The sequence below is a fragment of the Condylura cristata genome, unplaced genomic scaffold (assembly GCF_000260355.1).
Source record: "Condylura cristata isolate star-nosed mole 26May11 unplaced genomic scaffold, ConCri1.0 scaffold00038, whole genome shotgun sequence".
Lineage (NCBI taxonomy): Eukaryota > Metazoa > Chordata > Mammalia > Eulipotyphla > Talpidae > Condylura > Condylura cristata.
In genome coordinates, this window is record NW_004567139.1 from 958,356 (window position 1) to 971,300 (window position 12,945).

Genomic DNA, 12,945 nt, shown 5'->3' on the forward strand with positions numbered 1-12,945 from the left:
CCCGGGGACCCCAGCTTGTCGGCGTCCCGCCCCTTGACCCGGAACCCTTCGCCGGTGGCTGCCGGCCGCCGCTTCTGCGCCTGCGCGTCCGAGCGGCTCGGATGCCGGCGGTCTCCGCTCAAGAGGGAAGATGGCGCTGGACGGGCCAGAGCAGGTAAGGCGCCGGGGGCGGCCGGCGGGGACCTGGGCTGCGCGCGGAGCGGACCCGACCCGAGGCGGCCGCCGGCGCGGGCAGGCGGGGCTGGTGGATCGGGGCTGAGTTAGCCAGCGGAGCCTGGACCTGCCTGGAACCGGATCTGCTGTGTCAGCGCCGCCCCCTGCGGGTCAGAGCTTGGCCGGGAGGGAGGCGGGGAGGAGCGCAGGAGCGGAGGGCGCGGGAGTGACGCGCCGGGGTCGCGGGAGGCCGGCGCCGGTTCGGTCTCCTGGCCGCCTGTGCTGCTCACTCCTCGGGGCTCGACGGCGCTGAGTCCATACAGAGCGCTTCCTTGTGCATTGTCTCTGGAAGACTCGGGAGGTAGGAGGGGTCCTCTCCGCGTTTAGTCCAGTCATGGCTTGGCAAGGAAGGGTCTGAGATGGAGTGAGGGTTGGAACTCAGACCTTAAAGCCTCTCAATTCCGAGCGGGAGGGCTTGGTCGCTTGGAAGTCCAGCCTGTTATTTAATGATTACGCCGTGTCTTTTTAAGATGGAGCTGGAAGAGGGAAAGGCAGGCAGTGGACTCCGCCAGTACTATCTGTCCAAGATTGAAGAACTCCAGGTGAGGACGGTGGAGGGGATTTCTGCAACCCTCGTAATTCTCATGGAGGTGTAGTGGGCAAAGTTTATTCCTTTCTTTCTAGTGTTCAGAATAGTGTTCATATCATTAGTAGAGAACTGATTGTGTAAGTTAACATTTGGTTCTCTGTAGTTAATCAGCATTAGCGGTTTGTTTTTTTCAAGGGTCAAATTTTAACCAAAAACGTTCCCCTAGCCAAAGGCTTTTTGGAAGAATCCTGAACCGGAGGGCTTCTTATAAAAGGGAATGCGTGGACTCAGTGTGTGAGATTTAGCAGTGAGAGTGTGAGACAGAATGGAAGAATCTGGACCACACTGACTCTGTACAACTGAATGGAAAGCAGCTCCATATTCTAGCCTAGAGAGCAGGGGTCAGAAATACGGGAGATTAAATTGGTGAGGAAAGCGGTGAGGAAATTGCATAAAATCCAGCTATAGTTGCAGGTATTGTAGGTGGCTTGCCGTTTTTGAAATGTTTCACGGGCGATTTCATTTGTTTCTCATAATGAACGAAAGGAACGGGGCAGGGTAGGGAATGCTACACCCACCTGCATTTTGATGAGCGAGCTAGACGCGTCCGTTACTTTTCAGCATTCCCTAGCCGGTTATGGTGGTAGTGGGGCTAGAATTTAGGCTGTTGTTTTGGCTTTGGGTTTTTGTTTTGTTTTTGTTAAACATCTTTTTAGTTGTTTACCCAAGAACTGGGGTATAGGCCAGAGGTGCTGCAGGGGATGTGAGAGGATTCACCAGAGACAGAGTGGGGAACAGAAGAGTCAGGCAGCAGACACTGCCTGAAGTACATTGCTGAGAGGAGCAGTGGACAAGACTGGAAATATCTGCTGTGCCATGTGGGTTACCTCCTTGGCCAGGGAACGAACTCATGCTGGGAGTGTTGCAGTGGCTGCCAATCTGCCAATCGCTTCATAGTGCTGTGCTTTAACCCTTTATGCTACCAGGGAGGGTCCTAGAATTTAGGGTTTTTGACTCGAACATTTTCCTACAATGCCATCTTACTGTTTATAATGGACGACACGAGTCTGTAGTAAGTTTTCCCTTAGGATTTATTGTTCTGACCCACCTGATCAGAGAGCTGTCCCACACTCCACAGGGACTTCTGGAGAACAAGGCATGGTCATTGGGGTCATATTTGAGCATCTGAAGCAACATACAGGTTCCCTGTGTCATTCCTTCTCTCGGCTCATACTTCTGGTCTTAACGAAGGTCCTGTTTTCTGTTTTCTCCCGTTCTCTGCAGCTGATTGTGAATGATAAGAGCCAGAATCTCCGGAGATTGCAGGCACAAAGGAATGAACTTAATGCAAAAGGTGAGGCAGAGGGATGGCAAGGCTGCAGGGAGGCACTTTGAGGTCTGATTGTTGAGCTCTCCCTAGGGTGGACTTCATAGTGGTACTATTTATTCCAGTCCAAGGTCATGTTTACATGGTCCTAAGGCTTATTGTAACCTTAAAGGCATCAATTTTTACTTCTGTGGCCATTTTTTTGAAAGTGGCATTTAGTTCATGGATATTGAATGGGGGGTGGGAGGAGTGAGGACGCACCAGAGCCGGGGTGACCATGACGTCTGTTCGCCATCTAGTTCGCCTGTTGCGGGAGGAGCTACAGCTGCTGCAGGAGCAGGGCTCCTACGTGGGGGAAGTGGTCCGGGCCATGGACAAGAAGAAAGTGTTGGTTAAGGTACAGGTGTCCTCTTGTGTCCAGCCTGTGAGAACACTGTTCTGTCATGGTGCTCTGGGGCTTAAGGGTCTTTCTGGGGATTGTGGGAGCTTGGGATTTTGTGGCTGTCAGGGAAGGTCATCATGAGCCCTTGTGTTCCCAGGTACATCCTGAGGGCAAGTTTGTCGTAGACGTGGACAAGAACATCGACATCAATGATGTGAGTGTAACGGGGGAGGTGGGAGATTGGGGTCAGCTCCCCCCTCACTCTTTCCTGAAATGCCTCACTTGCCCAGGTGACCCCCAATTGCCGGGTGGCTCTAAGAAATGACAGCTACACCTTGCACAAGATCCTGCCCAACAAGGTAGACCCCCTGGTGTCCCTGATGATGGTGGAGAAAGTGCCAGACTCAACTTACGAGATGATTGGTGGCCTGGACAAGCAGATCAAAGAGATCAAAGAAGTGATTGAGCTGCCTGTGAAGCATCCCGAGCTCTTCGAGGCGCTGGGCATCGCACAGCCCAAGGTGAGAGGCAGAGTGTCCCTGGGAGGCCCACGCGCTACTGTGTGCCGCCTGCCCGAGGCTGGGGTGGGCTCTGGGAATAGACTGCCGCCTGCGTACGCCGGCCCTCCCCACTGGGGGAGAAGGTTGCCAGGGCAGGAGGTGGTTTGGGTATAGGCCGTTTGGTATGTCTAGCATAGAACTTGCCTAGAATGAGCCCCAAGTCAGTGCTTATTGAATGAAATGAGACAGCTGGCTTTCTGGCTGAGTCCAGTTTCTCTTCAGGGCGTGCTGCTGTACGGACCCCCAGGCACTGGGAAGACTCTGCTGGCTCGGGCTGTGGCCCATCATACGGACTGTACTTTCATTCGTGTGTCGGGCTCTGAACTGGTGCAGAAATTTATTGGGGAAGGTAACCAGCCAGGAACCCGAAAACCAAGTGGTGGTGGGCTGGGGTGAGGGCAGGGAGCCATCAGCTCCTTAACTCCCGTTTGGCCTCCGCACAGGGGCAAGAATGGTGAGGGAGCTGTTTGTCATGGCCCGAGAACACGCCCCGTCGATCATCTTCATGGATGAGATTGACTCCATCGGCTCCTCGCGGCTGGAGGGGGGCTCCGGAGGGGACAGCGAAGTGCAGCGCACCATGCTGGAGCTACTCAACCAGCTGGACGGCTTTGAGGCCACCAAAAATATCAAGGTTAAGGCCGTGTTCGGTGTGGGAGAGAGCAGCTGTGGGAAGACGCTGGATGGCAGGCAGCTTGAGGAAGCCTCTCCATGTCTCCACACAGGTGATCATGGCTACGAATAGGATTGATATCCTGGACTCTGCGCTGCTTCGCCCTGGGCGCATCGACAGAAAAATTGAATTCCCACCCCCCAACGAGGAGGTTTGTGGTGGGCAGGCCCTGGGGCTGGCTTGGCTGTGCTGCAAGGCTGTGGGGCTCAAGCTTTTCCTCCCCCCTCCCCAGGCTCGGCTGGACATTTTGAAGATCCATTCTCGGAAAATGAACCTGACCAGGGGGATCAACTTGAGAAAAATTGCTGAGCTCATGCCAGGAGCATCAGGGGCTGAAGTGAAGGTAAGTGGTGTGCCCTGGGGAAGGGGCACAGACGCAGGGCGCACTGGGTTCAGGCACACAGCCCCAACGCCCGCCGTCCTCTCCCTCTCAGGGCGTGTGCACTGAGGCCGGCATGTACGCGCTGCGGGAGCGGCGAGTCCACGTCACCCAGGAGGACTTTGAGATGGCGGTAGCCAAGGTAAGCAACTCCCTCTCTGCTGTGCCGCCGCCGCTGCGGGGCAGTGGGCATGGGGAATGTTCACCCAGATTATAACTTTATGGCCTCTCCCACAGGTCATGCAGAAGGATAGTGAGAAAAACATGTCTATTAAGAAGCTGTGGAAGTGAAGTGGCTGACTGCTGCGTGGGTTGCTCAAATAAAGTTTTGCGGGACGAGCCCTCCAGGACTTCAGTCTGTTACTGAGTGGCTGCGCTGCCCAATGACCAGGTCTAGGTACCACCAATAAACAAAAGGATTTATTTGGAATTTTCCAAACCTGCCAGAAGTGGCACCTTTGCACGCCCTAGGCCCACCCTCCTTACCAAGCTCCAAAGGGCAACAGTCTTCCCCCCTCTTCCCTTCACTGCCCTCCACCAAACACCAACACCCATACTTCAGCCACACCAGAAAACTGGAATCCCCTCCCTCCAGGAGGCTTTACCACCCTGGGCCCAAGTAGCTGGGGCAGCAGCCCTCTGCTTCCCAGGAGATGATGGCGGCTAGAGCCGCTTGCATAGATTGAGGAAAGAAAACAAGGGGGCACCAAACAGGGCTCCCTGAAAGACCCCAACTTGCCCCCGTACAAAAAAAGTGGCTCCCACATAGAAAAATCTGCTCCCCAAATAGTGCAAATACCCAAAGGAAAAAAACCAGCAGCGAGGCTGGGTTTGTAGGAATGGCAAAGAACTTTGGTTTAGAAAGGCTAGAAGAGGGGGAGCTGTGCTCCCCCTCTTTCTTGCCCAGCTCCCCTTGCCCCAAGGGGGAGTCTGTAAACAAGCAAAGCCAGTGGCCTTTGGTTCTGAAATGTCTCTGGGGCAAGTCAAAGCACAGCCTCCAGCAGTCCCGTGGGCCTGCCTGCAGGGGGCAGAAGGACTGATGTGAACCCAGTTAAAGACAACGTGTAAAGTAAGTACTAAGGCTTTGGGGACCAAGCAACAAGGGCTATCACTATGCTTAACGCAACTACAGCTGGGGAGCAGAGGGTGACACACACCCCTCACCCCATCCCTATCCTACATGCCTGCGGCCCCAGACAGTGGTCCCCTTTCAGGCTGGGGGGCTCCTGGGGCTGGGAGAGGAGGGATCCCTGAGCAGTTAGGTCAGGCGGATTCCCAGCACCTGTTCCAGTTCCTGCCTTCGCTGCTGCACCTAGAGAGGAGAGAACAATGGCTCAGGCCTCTGCAGCTCGCAACCACAGGAAGCACACGGCAGAACCGCCTTACCTTGGCAAAGATGTGCCTCCCCACTGCTTCCTGGGCCCAGGGCTGGTGGTAGAAAGCGGCTCGCCTCTCCTCCTCAGGGTTCCCAATTACATCAGTGATGATCTGCAAGAGCAGAGGAAGCTGCAGCACAGTCGTCGCCGACCCCCCCCCCCCCCCCCCCCCCCCCGCACCGCTTAAATGGATCCGCCTCAGACTCAGGGAAGGACCGCACCTTGAGGTCACGGCGCTGGGAGCGCAGCCATTCCTGGATGAAATCCTGGGGGTCAGTGCTGAAGCTGAGCATGAAATCCCTCTGGGTCTTCAGCTGGTTGATGGACTCAATGGTCTCATGGATCTGGGGGAAGAATGCACAAGTCAGGCGAGCCCATCCCTGGAGGGTGTCTCCAGGCCTCAACCCAAGGGGCTGGGCCAGACCCTGACCCCACAGTATGACAGGAAAATAGCTCTGAACCTGCACACCCCCACAGGAGTGCCCCCCCACCCACCCACACACAGGTGGCCAGGGGCCTACCTTGACATCAAGGGAAGCAATCTCCTGCTGATTGGTGGTAGAAGCCAGGAAATTGCTCATCTGGGCCTTGAGCGGGTCATCCACCTCCACATCGATGTCATAACAGGCCGTCTTCTTCTGGTCGTTAGGGTCCACGCTGCAGGTGGCACACAGCAGGGACAGTGAGCACAGCTGGGTCCACTCTGCCCGCCGGGCCAAGCCTGCCGCTTCTGACTAGGTCAAGCCAAAGGTAAAATGCTCCCATTTAGGGCCTTCCCGTACCTCCCCTTCCACTTACCTAATGACGTGGTTGATAACAATGGGGTCTGGGTGCTGCAGTAACCCCGCCAGCTTCATGGGGATCTCGGAGAAACGGAGTCGGCCACAGCTGAAGATCTGCAGTGAGTGGAGCACAAGGGGGATGTGGCCCACCCAAGTCAGGGAAGAATGTGACCAAGAATGGCCAGGTGGGGTTTGCGAGTAGTGGGCCGGGCTTAGAGGGGCACGGCTTGGGGCTGACCTGGCGGAAGTAACGGTTGCAGTTGATGTACTCGCGCTCATGCCCATCCTGCAGCTGGTTGTGTTTGATGTAAAGCCACAGGGCCTGCATGATGGCAGCTCTCGTCTGTGTGTGCACCCCCAGCAGCCTCGCCAACCGGGGGTCCAGCTTGTACTGGGGAGGCTGGAGAAGGGAGTCGGGAGGGGTTCTCAGGACAAGCAAAGCAGAGTAGGGCAGGAACAGAAGGGCTTGCGAGAGGAACCCCTTCCCTCCCCCGCTGGCCCCTGTGGCCCCAGGACATTTGTCACCTGATGATCCAGCATGAGCAGAAGGGTGCACTTCACATTGAGGTCTCCAGGTCTTTTCACCTGGAAGCCGTCTGTCTCCTGGGTGGTGGGCATCCGATGCCACTGGCAGAGAGGAGGGGAGCAGAGTTCATCACCATGGGGTCACCAGCACGTCAGCCTGGCTTCCCCGTGCCCGGGTTCACTCTCACCTCCACCAGGTGGTTGTCGGGCCCGTAGAGTTCCTTGTCCAGCTCAATGACTAGGCTCTTAAAGAACGAAGAAAACTTTCTCTTCTGTTTGCTAGGCTGAGGTGAGAAGGGATGCGCAGTAGGAGTGTTACTGACCTCTAAAACCTATTACACCAAGCCCCAAAAGAATTACTTCAGTCCTGGAGCCAGGGCACTGAGGATTCTCGGGCCCCAGAGGAAGCAGCGAAAAGAGACTAGAGGCAGAGTAGGGCCCTGCGGCCAGCCCACGTCCAGCTAGTACCAGGCTAAACTGCAAAGGGTGCCCCTCACGCCACTCTGCTGCCCTCTGCAGGGAACCTGCTGGAATAACCACAAAGACCAGTCCTCCCTCGCTTGGTACACAACACCCTCTCCTCAGGGAAGGCTTCTCCCAAAGGGCCCAGTTTTAAACCACTTGGCCTGCCTCCCCTCCAGAAAAGTCCTTCCCCAACTCACATCATCCAGCAGTTTGCCCTCCACTCGCAGTTCCCAGGAAGCCACCTTGTCTGCTGCGGGGGTTCCCCCGGGGGTCCCTGCAGTTCCCGCAGCATCTCCTTCTGCCTTGCTGGGACTGAATGTGTTGGAAATATAGATCCGCAATTTCCGCTTTTGCTAAAGGGAGAAAGACAGCCAGCTAGAGGCAGAGCAACAAGCTGGGAAAATGCCACAAAACCCTGGACTCGCTCAACATCAACACTAAAGGCCAGGCATCTTCCTGGAATTTCCACTTCAAGGCTCTCTTGATTTTAGCAGAGCGCGGGGGACGACGACGACACAGATGCCAGATGCACCACTGACAATTCCAACAGAGGGAATCATTGGCGTGACAGGCACATGCAGGGTGTATCGAGCAAACCAGAAGCCTGACTTGTATCTTAAAATGAAACTCGAAAACACACACATCACCACCTCCAAATAGCCTCAACTAGAAAGCTGCCACTGCTCAGGGGACTGTCCTACATCTTTATTCTTCTAAAAAGAGAGAAGAAAAAAGCTCATCCCTGTAGGGATGGGGAAGGGAACAAATCACCCTCCTCTCCCCACTTAGGGCCGCCATTCAAAGGATGGACATTTTAAATCACGGCCAGGATCCAGAAGTACATGTATAAATATCTAAACAAACATGTCACAAACTACATTCACCACCACAGCGAGGACTTGGTGACTGAAGTAGAATCATCGCCACATTTTGTATTTCATTAAAAACATGCTGGCCCTACATTAAATGGATCCATGCCATAATGGCCTGCACCCTGGTGAAAAGTCTTGCTCTGACCCAACACAGGCCTGGCCCAGCCCCTGGAAAGCAGGCCAGGGAGAGGCAGAGGCAGAGGCAGAGCCGCTGGGAGGGGCCGGGGCTGCACGCACCGTCAGAGGCTTTTTGATGGCCTCCTGGATCTCCATCCGCTTGCGAGCAATGGTCTGGTCCAGCTTCCGCTCAAAAGCCAAGAGATCCATGTACGCCTGAGACTCCGGGACAAGTTCCCTAATCTAGAGGATGGGAGGAGTGCGTCAGCTTGTTTCAGCCACAGCCTAGCTCCTCCTGCCCTATCCCAGGGCTGGAGACCCAGATCCACCCACAGCCAGCCAGCCGCTGGGCAGGCCTCCCAGGCCGCCTCCAACATACTCACTCGCTGAGGTAGAACCTTATCTGCCATCTTCCTCCTTTTTAACCTGGGGAGAACAGAAACCAGTGATCCAAAGGACATCACCATGTACCCCCCTATAGTCCTAGGGTCCCCAGGAGAACCAGGAGTGTTCCTTAGTCATGCAGCTCTGAGGACAGAAGGCAACCCCCAGTTACCACTAGAGCTGTCCTAGGTAGCAGGGAGGGTGGGAGAAACAGGGTGGTCTTACCCCCGGCGCTGGGCAGGCATCGGGGGCTGGGCCTGGGGCACGAGCAGGCGCTTTCGGAATGGGTCCATCATGGTGGGTGGCATGCCGGGCCGAAGTGGAGCAGCTGTGCCAAATGGGGAGCCGGCAGGGGGTCCCACCTGCAAGCCAGCCATGGGCATCCGGCTCCCAGGTGACATGCCAGGCCGCTGGGGAAAGTGAGCCAATGGGGGCGCATAGGTCAGCGGCAGGGTCCTACGGGGCCCATAGCCCATTCCCTCCATCCCGCTCCTCAGCCAGGTCAGGCCCAGAGCAGCACACTGTGGAGCCCGCTGAGCCTGGGCTGGAGGGGCAGGAACAAAGGGGAGCAGGCGCCTGAGAGCAGAAGTGTAAACCACACCTGCCCCACCCCCTTCAACCGCCCTGGCAGCCGTGCCAGCGAATGAGGCCTGCCAGAACCCAGAGGGTGGGCGGAGAATCCTGCCAGCAGAGGGAAGGGCCTGGGGGAGTTTTTCAGGGCCCACAGCCACCTTCCAGCCCCAGCATGCTCTGCCCTGGCTCCCTGGGACCAGCAGGCTTCCAGGCACTCTGGGGGCCCTCAGGTGGTGCCAGCATGTGCTCTCTTCTCCCCCAACCCGAGGGACCAGTGGGGTACCGGGAGGGGGGAGTGGGATGTGAACGGCCCAGTGCTGAGGCTGAGGACAGGCCAGTAGGCCGGCAAGCCTATCAGGGCGCGGCACGCAGGTGAGCAAGCTCCAGCAGGCGGGCCTGGAGCATGTCCCAACTGGTGGGGGTGGCCTCGGGCAGAGCGTGGAGACCATCTGGTCACCATATGGCCCCTATCACACCACTGGACCCTTCGCTCACCGCCCTGCTGCCCGACTCCTAGCCCTATGCCGGAAGACCCCCAAGAGGGGCGCTGTAGCTCCTGATGGCCTGTGGCTGAGAGCAGCTGGCACTGGACTTTGCTGTGGTCCATGTACCACCTGGGGTGGGCTCAGGCTTAGTGCAGTCCCCACAACCCCAAACTCGAGCATGGCAATAAGATTACCTAGGAGGCATGGATCAGAGCCAGAGGGGGGCAGAAAGGGTCTCTTTAGAAGTCCGCCAGGGGTTTCCCACTGAGGTCTAGGTCCCCCTCTGGGAGAAACTTCAGCGCCCCCCCCCCCTTTGCTATAGCTGCTGCCTGCAAGGCCTGTTTGGCAGCTCTGCCTTGAACACACTGTCCCTGGCAGCCTCACAGGGCTGGCCCCAGGGCCCAGATTATGCAACCAGCACAACCAGCCAACCAAGTCAGACTGGGAGGGGACTCAGACCAAATCAAAGGACCACCCCCCACCTCTAAGCCAAGAAGATGAAATTCTTCTCCACCACTTCCTCCAGCACACCCAACCCATGTTCTCACCAAAGGGTCAAATTTGGGACCAGATGCAGAGATGGAGGGAAACCTGACCCAAGGCAGGGATGGGGAGGGCGGAGAGGGAGGAGGAGGAGGGTGGGAGGCAGTACTTAGAAGAGTGGAGTTAAACATGTGGGTGCTGGGACCTCAGGAGCTCTGCCACAAGTCTCTCCTCATCAGGAAGAGATTCTTCTGAGCTGTTGAAATGCAAAAGCCAGCCTGTTTCTCTGCCTCAATGAAGCATGGCCAGAGACGACAGAAAGACTCGTGTGGCCACAGCTGTAACAGGCCCCAGCCAGCCAGGACTGGAGTTCTTCCATGCAGCGTATGTGCAGGACGAGAGCTGCAGATGCCCTGGGACCTGCAGAATGTGCGTGAGAGCCCTGTGGTCCCCAGGAGCTACTCACTAGGGCCTTCAGCAGGCCGGCTCAGCACCATCCAGCCCGCCCAGGCAGGTGCGTGCTCTAGCAACAGGAAGTCCCAAGACAAGGCAGCAGGCAGGGCCTCCAGGCCCCTCCCAGGCCTCTGCTCCAGACTTCCCTGTGCCTCTCACAAGGGGCCCAGGCTTGGCCCAAGAGGGAAAGGCTGCTTAGAGTGCTTGAGGTCCCTCCTGGCCTTGCCAACTCCACACCTGGGTTTTGAAGCACCCGTTTTAATTCTGCCTTTTGAAAAAACCAGCCCAGAACTAAAAAGGAAAAAGGCAGTCCAGAACGCTCAGGCCTGCAGCAGGGCTAGGTGAGCCTGGCTGCGCGCCCTGAGCCTGCAGCAGACATACATGCCCCTCCCGAGCCCAGCACCGGCCTGCGACCGGCGCCCCGAGCTCCAGGGCAGCAGGGGCAGGAGGCCGGGCGTGATGCTGCCTCCGCCAAGAGCAAGCTCTGCCCTGCTTCCAGGCTGGGGCCCCTCATGCTTCTGGGGGCTAGGTACCCCTCCACACGCAGAAAGTAATTTGAAGTCTCTGGATGAGCTCAGCAACCTCTACTGTTTAGTTTCTGATAGCCCCTCCTTGACTGGCGCACAGCTAGAGCCAGTCTTCAGGGAGGGGCGTCCTCACCCCCTTCCTTTCAATAGGTTACCCTTTTGGCCAACGTGGGCCCTCACATCCTCGATCAACTCCAGCTCATCTACACTCTGACAGGAACCGCTTTGGTTCTCAGAGCTCCAGTCTCCTTTCCTAAAAGCCAAAAAATTGGGTTTGGAAGGATGCCAAGCACGAGCCTCTTCAAACTCAAGTCAAAATGAAACGGGTTCTTCCTCCCCCATCCACCTTTACAGCCCCTCCTGGAACAAGATGGGAGCGGGGTGCAGGGGATAAGATGCTGGACGCAGCGAGGCTCAGTGTCTGTCCACCTTCCCCACTCCTAGTATCCCAGGCTACCCCTTCAGCCAGCTCCAGCTCGCCACTGCCACGGTCACTCCTACACGTCACTGTGAAGTCCTCCTCTCTGGGGCTTTCTCCATGCCTCTCTTCCCGTAGGTTGCAAGCTGAAAATACTGAAGAGGTGCCTGTCTGTTCCTTAGATCTTCCCAGGCCACAGGCCCACAGCAAGGCTCCAGGGCCCAGTCTCAGCTAGTGGCACCAAGGGCCCCGACGATTCCTGCAGGGATCCCTCAGCAGCACCTCTGGCCCATGAATTCCCAAGGGGAGAGGAAGACTAAAAAGATGGGCCCCAGCTGGGGACCCTGAACCAGGTGTGTGGTGATCAAAACCCACACCCTTTGTTTTCTTTAGAGGGCGGGAGGGGGATGATGGACGCCAGGAAAATCAGTGCCTCTGGTGAGCATCTCTAAGGGGTCCTGAGAGAAGATGCACAAGAGGATCCATTTCTGAGACCTCTGCTTGGAGACAGGAGGGAACAGGAAACCCAAGCTTGTTTCCTTCCTTCCTTCTTGCGAGAAGCCACTGCCAAATGCCAGGGCACATGGATATGGCATCTTCAGAACCTAAGGACTAAGTCAAGGTGGGGTGGGAGCTGGGGGCAATTCCCAAGCAATCTGGGTAACCAGAAACAACGGGATGGGGGGGAGGTTGATGAGCGTCCCCAGCAGGGTCAGGCTGAGTTTCTCACACACTGACTGTAAAGACCCAGTCTACCCTCGTGGCCTGAGAAGCTCTCTTCCCAGCCGAGCTCCAGAGGGGTCGGGCAGGCCCTTTCAAGCAACTTCCCAAGGCTTCTCCAGCCCCAGACCAGCGGGCGCGCAGCGCAGCCGCTCTGCTCCTGCAGACTAATCAACTCCCGGACAACATGACACCAGGCAGAGAGCCAAAAACAAAGTCTCCCCACACTGGGCTGGGCTTCCTCCTCCCGCGAGGTGCCACTGCCGTCTCTGCTCTACCCTAGAGTCACCCCCTGCGCCGCTCCCGGCCTGCCCCGGACAGGCCCGAATCCCCGGCGCATCCTGCGCTCTGGGGCCTGCGGGCAGCCTGGCCAGGGTCCTTCCTCTGCTCGGCAGCTGGGAGCCATTTCAGACACACTGCGACTGTGCCAGCTCCAACGAGCAGCAACAGAGCGGACGTGGGGAGAGACCAAGGCCCGGACGGGGAGCAGCCGCGGCCCCTTCCCAAACTTTCTGCAGGAGCGACCGTACGCTTCCGCCCCACCGCCCCCGGCTCGCTAGATCCCGGACCCCCTCAGCTCTCTGCCTCCGTCCAGTGAAGCCCCAGGACTTCCCAACGGCTCCGCACCCACCACCCCGGGCTTCTCCCCAACTCCTCCACCAGCCACTAGGCTAAGCCAAGGTCCCCTGGCCTCGGCCTCCG

General features: G+C 57.3%; 2 protein-coding genes across 3 annotated transcripts in view; one reads left to right on the forward strand and one right to left on the reverse strand.

Moving 5' to 3' along the window:
- Positions 1-59: 59 nt before the first annotated feature.
- On the forward strand, positions 60-4,413 carry PSMC5 (proteasome (prosome, macropain) 26S subunit, ATPase, 5). Of its 2 annotated transcripts, none has more exons than XM_004693435.2 (12): positions 60-154; positions 684-755; positions 2,027-2,096; positions 2,369-2,466; positions 2,609-2,665; positions 2,742-2,972; positions 3,234-3,360; positions 3,455-3,645; positions 3,737-3,835; positions 3,917-4,027; positions 4,119-4,205; positions 4,301-4,413. In XM_004693435.2, exons 1-12 carry the CDS (start codon positions 131-133, stop codon positions 4,352-4,354), a joined length of 1,221 nt encoding a protein of 406 aa, XP_004693492.1. In that variant the 5' UTR covers positions 60-130; the 3' UTR covers positions 4,355-4,413. The 2 variants fall into 2 exon arrangements, with proteins under 2 accessions (XP_004693492.1, XP_012588519.1); XM_012733065.1 differs by lacking the exon at positions 60-154 and adding an exon at positions 403-514.
- A 51-nt stretch (positions 4,414-4,464) lies between these two features.
- Positions 4,465-12,945, reverse strand: part of SMARCD2 (SWI/SNF related, matrix associated, actin dependent regulator of chromatin, subfamily d, member 2) — an 8,884-nt gene continuing 403 nt past the window's right edge. Inside the window, exons 2-13 of the mRNA XM_012732978.1 lie at positions 8,810-9,480; positions 8,584-8,626; positions 8,321-8,443; positions 7,409-7,564; positions 6,935-7,030; positions 6,747-6,848; positions 6,460-6,621; positions 6,238-6,335; positions 5,961-6,096; positions 5,661-5,783; positions 5,450-5,551; positions 4,465-5,375 (exon numbers count right to left, since the gene is read on the reverse strand). Of these exons, the coding sequence (XP_012588432.1) occupies positions 5,322-5,375; positions 5,450-5,551; positions 5,661-5,783; positions 5,961-6,096; positions 6,238-6,335; positions 6,460-6,621; positions 6,747-6,848; positions 6,935-7,030; positions 7,409-7,564; positions 8,321-8,443; positions 8,584-8,626; positions 8,810-9,480 (1,866 nt within the window). The 3' untranslated portion in view covers positions 4,465-5,321. The remainder of the gene's footprint in view (positions 5,376-5,449; positions 5,552-5,660; positions 5,784-5,960; positions 6,097-6,237; positions 6,336-6,459; positions 6,622-6,746; positions 6,849-6,934; positions 7,031-7,408; positions 7,565-8,320; positions 8,444-8,583; positions 8,627-8,809; positions 9,481-12,945) is intronic.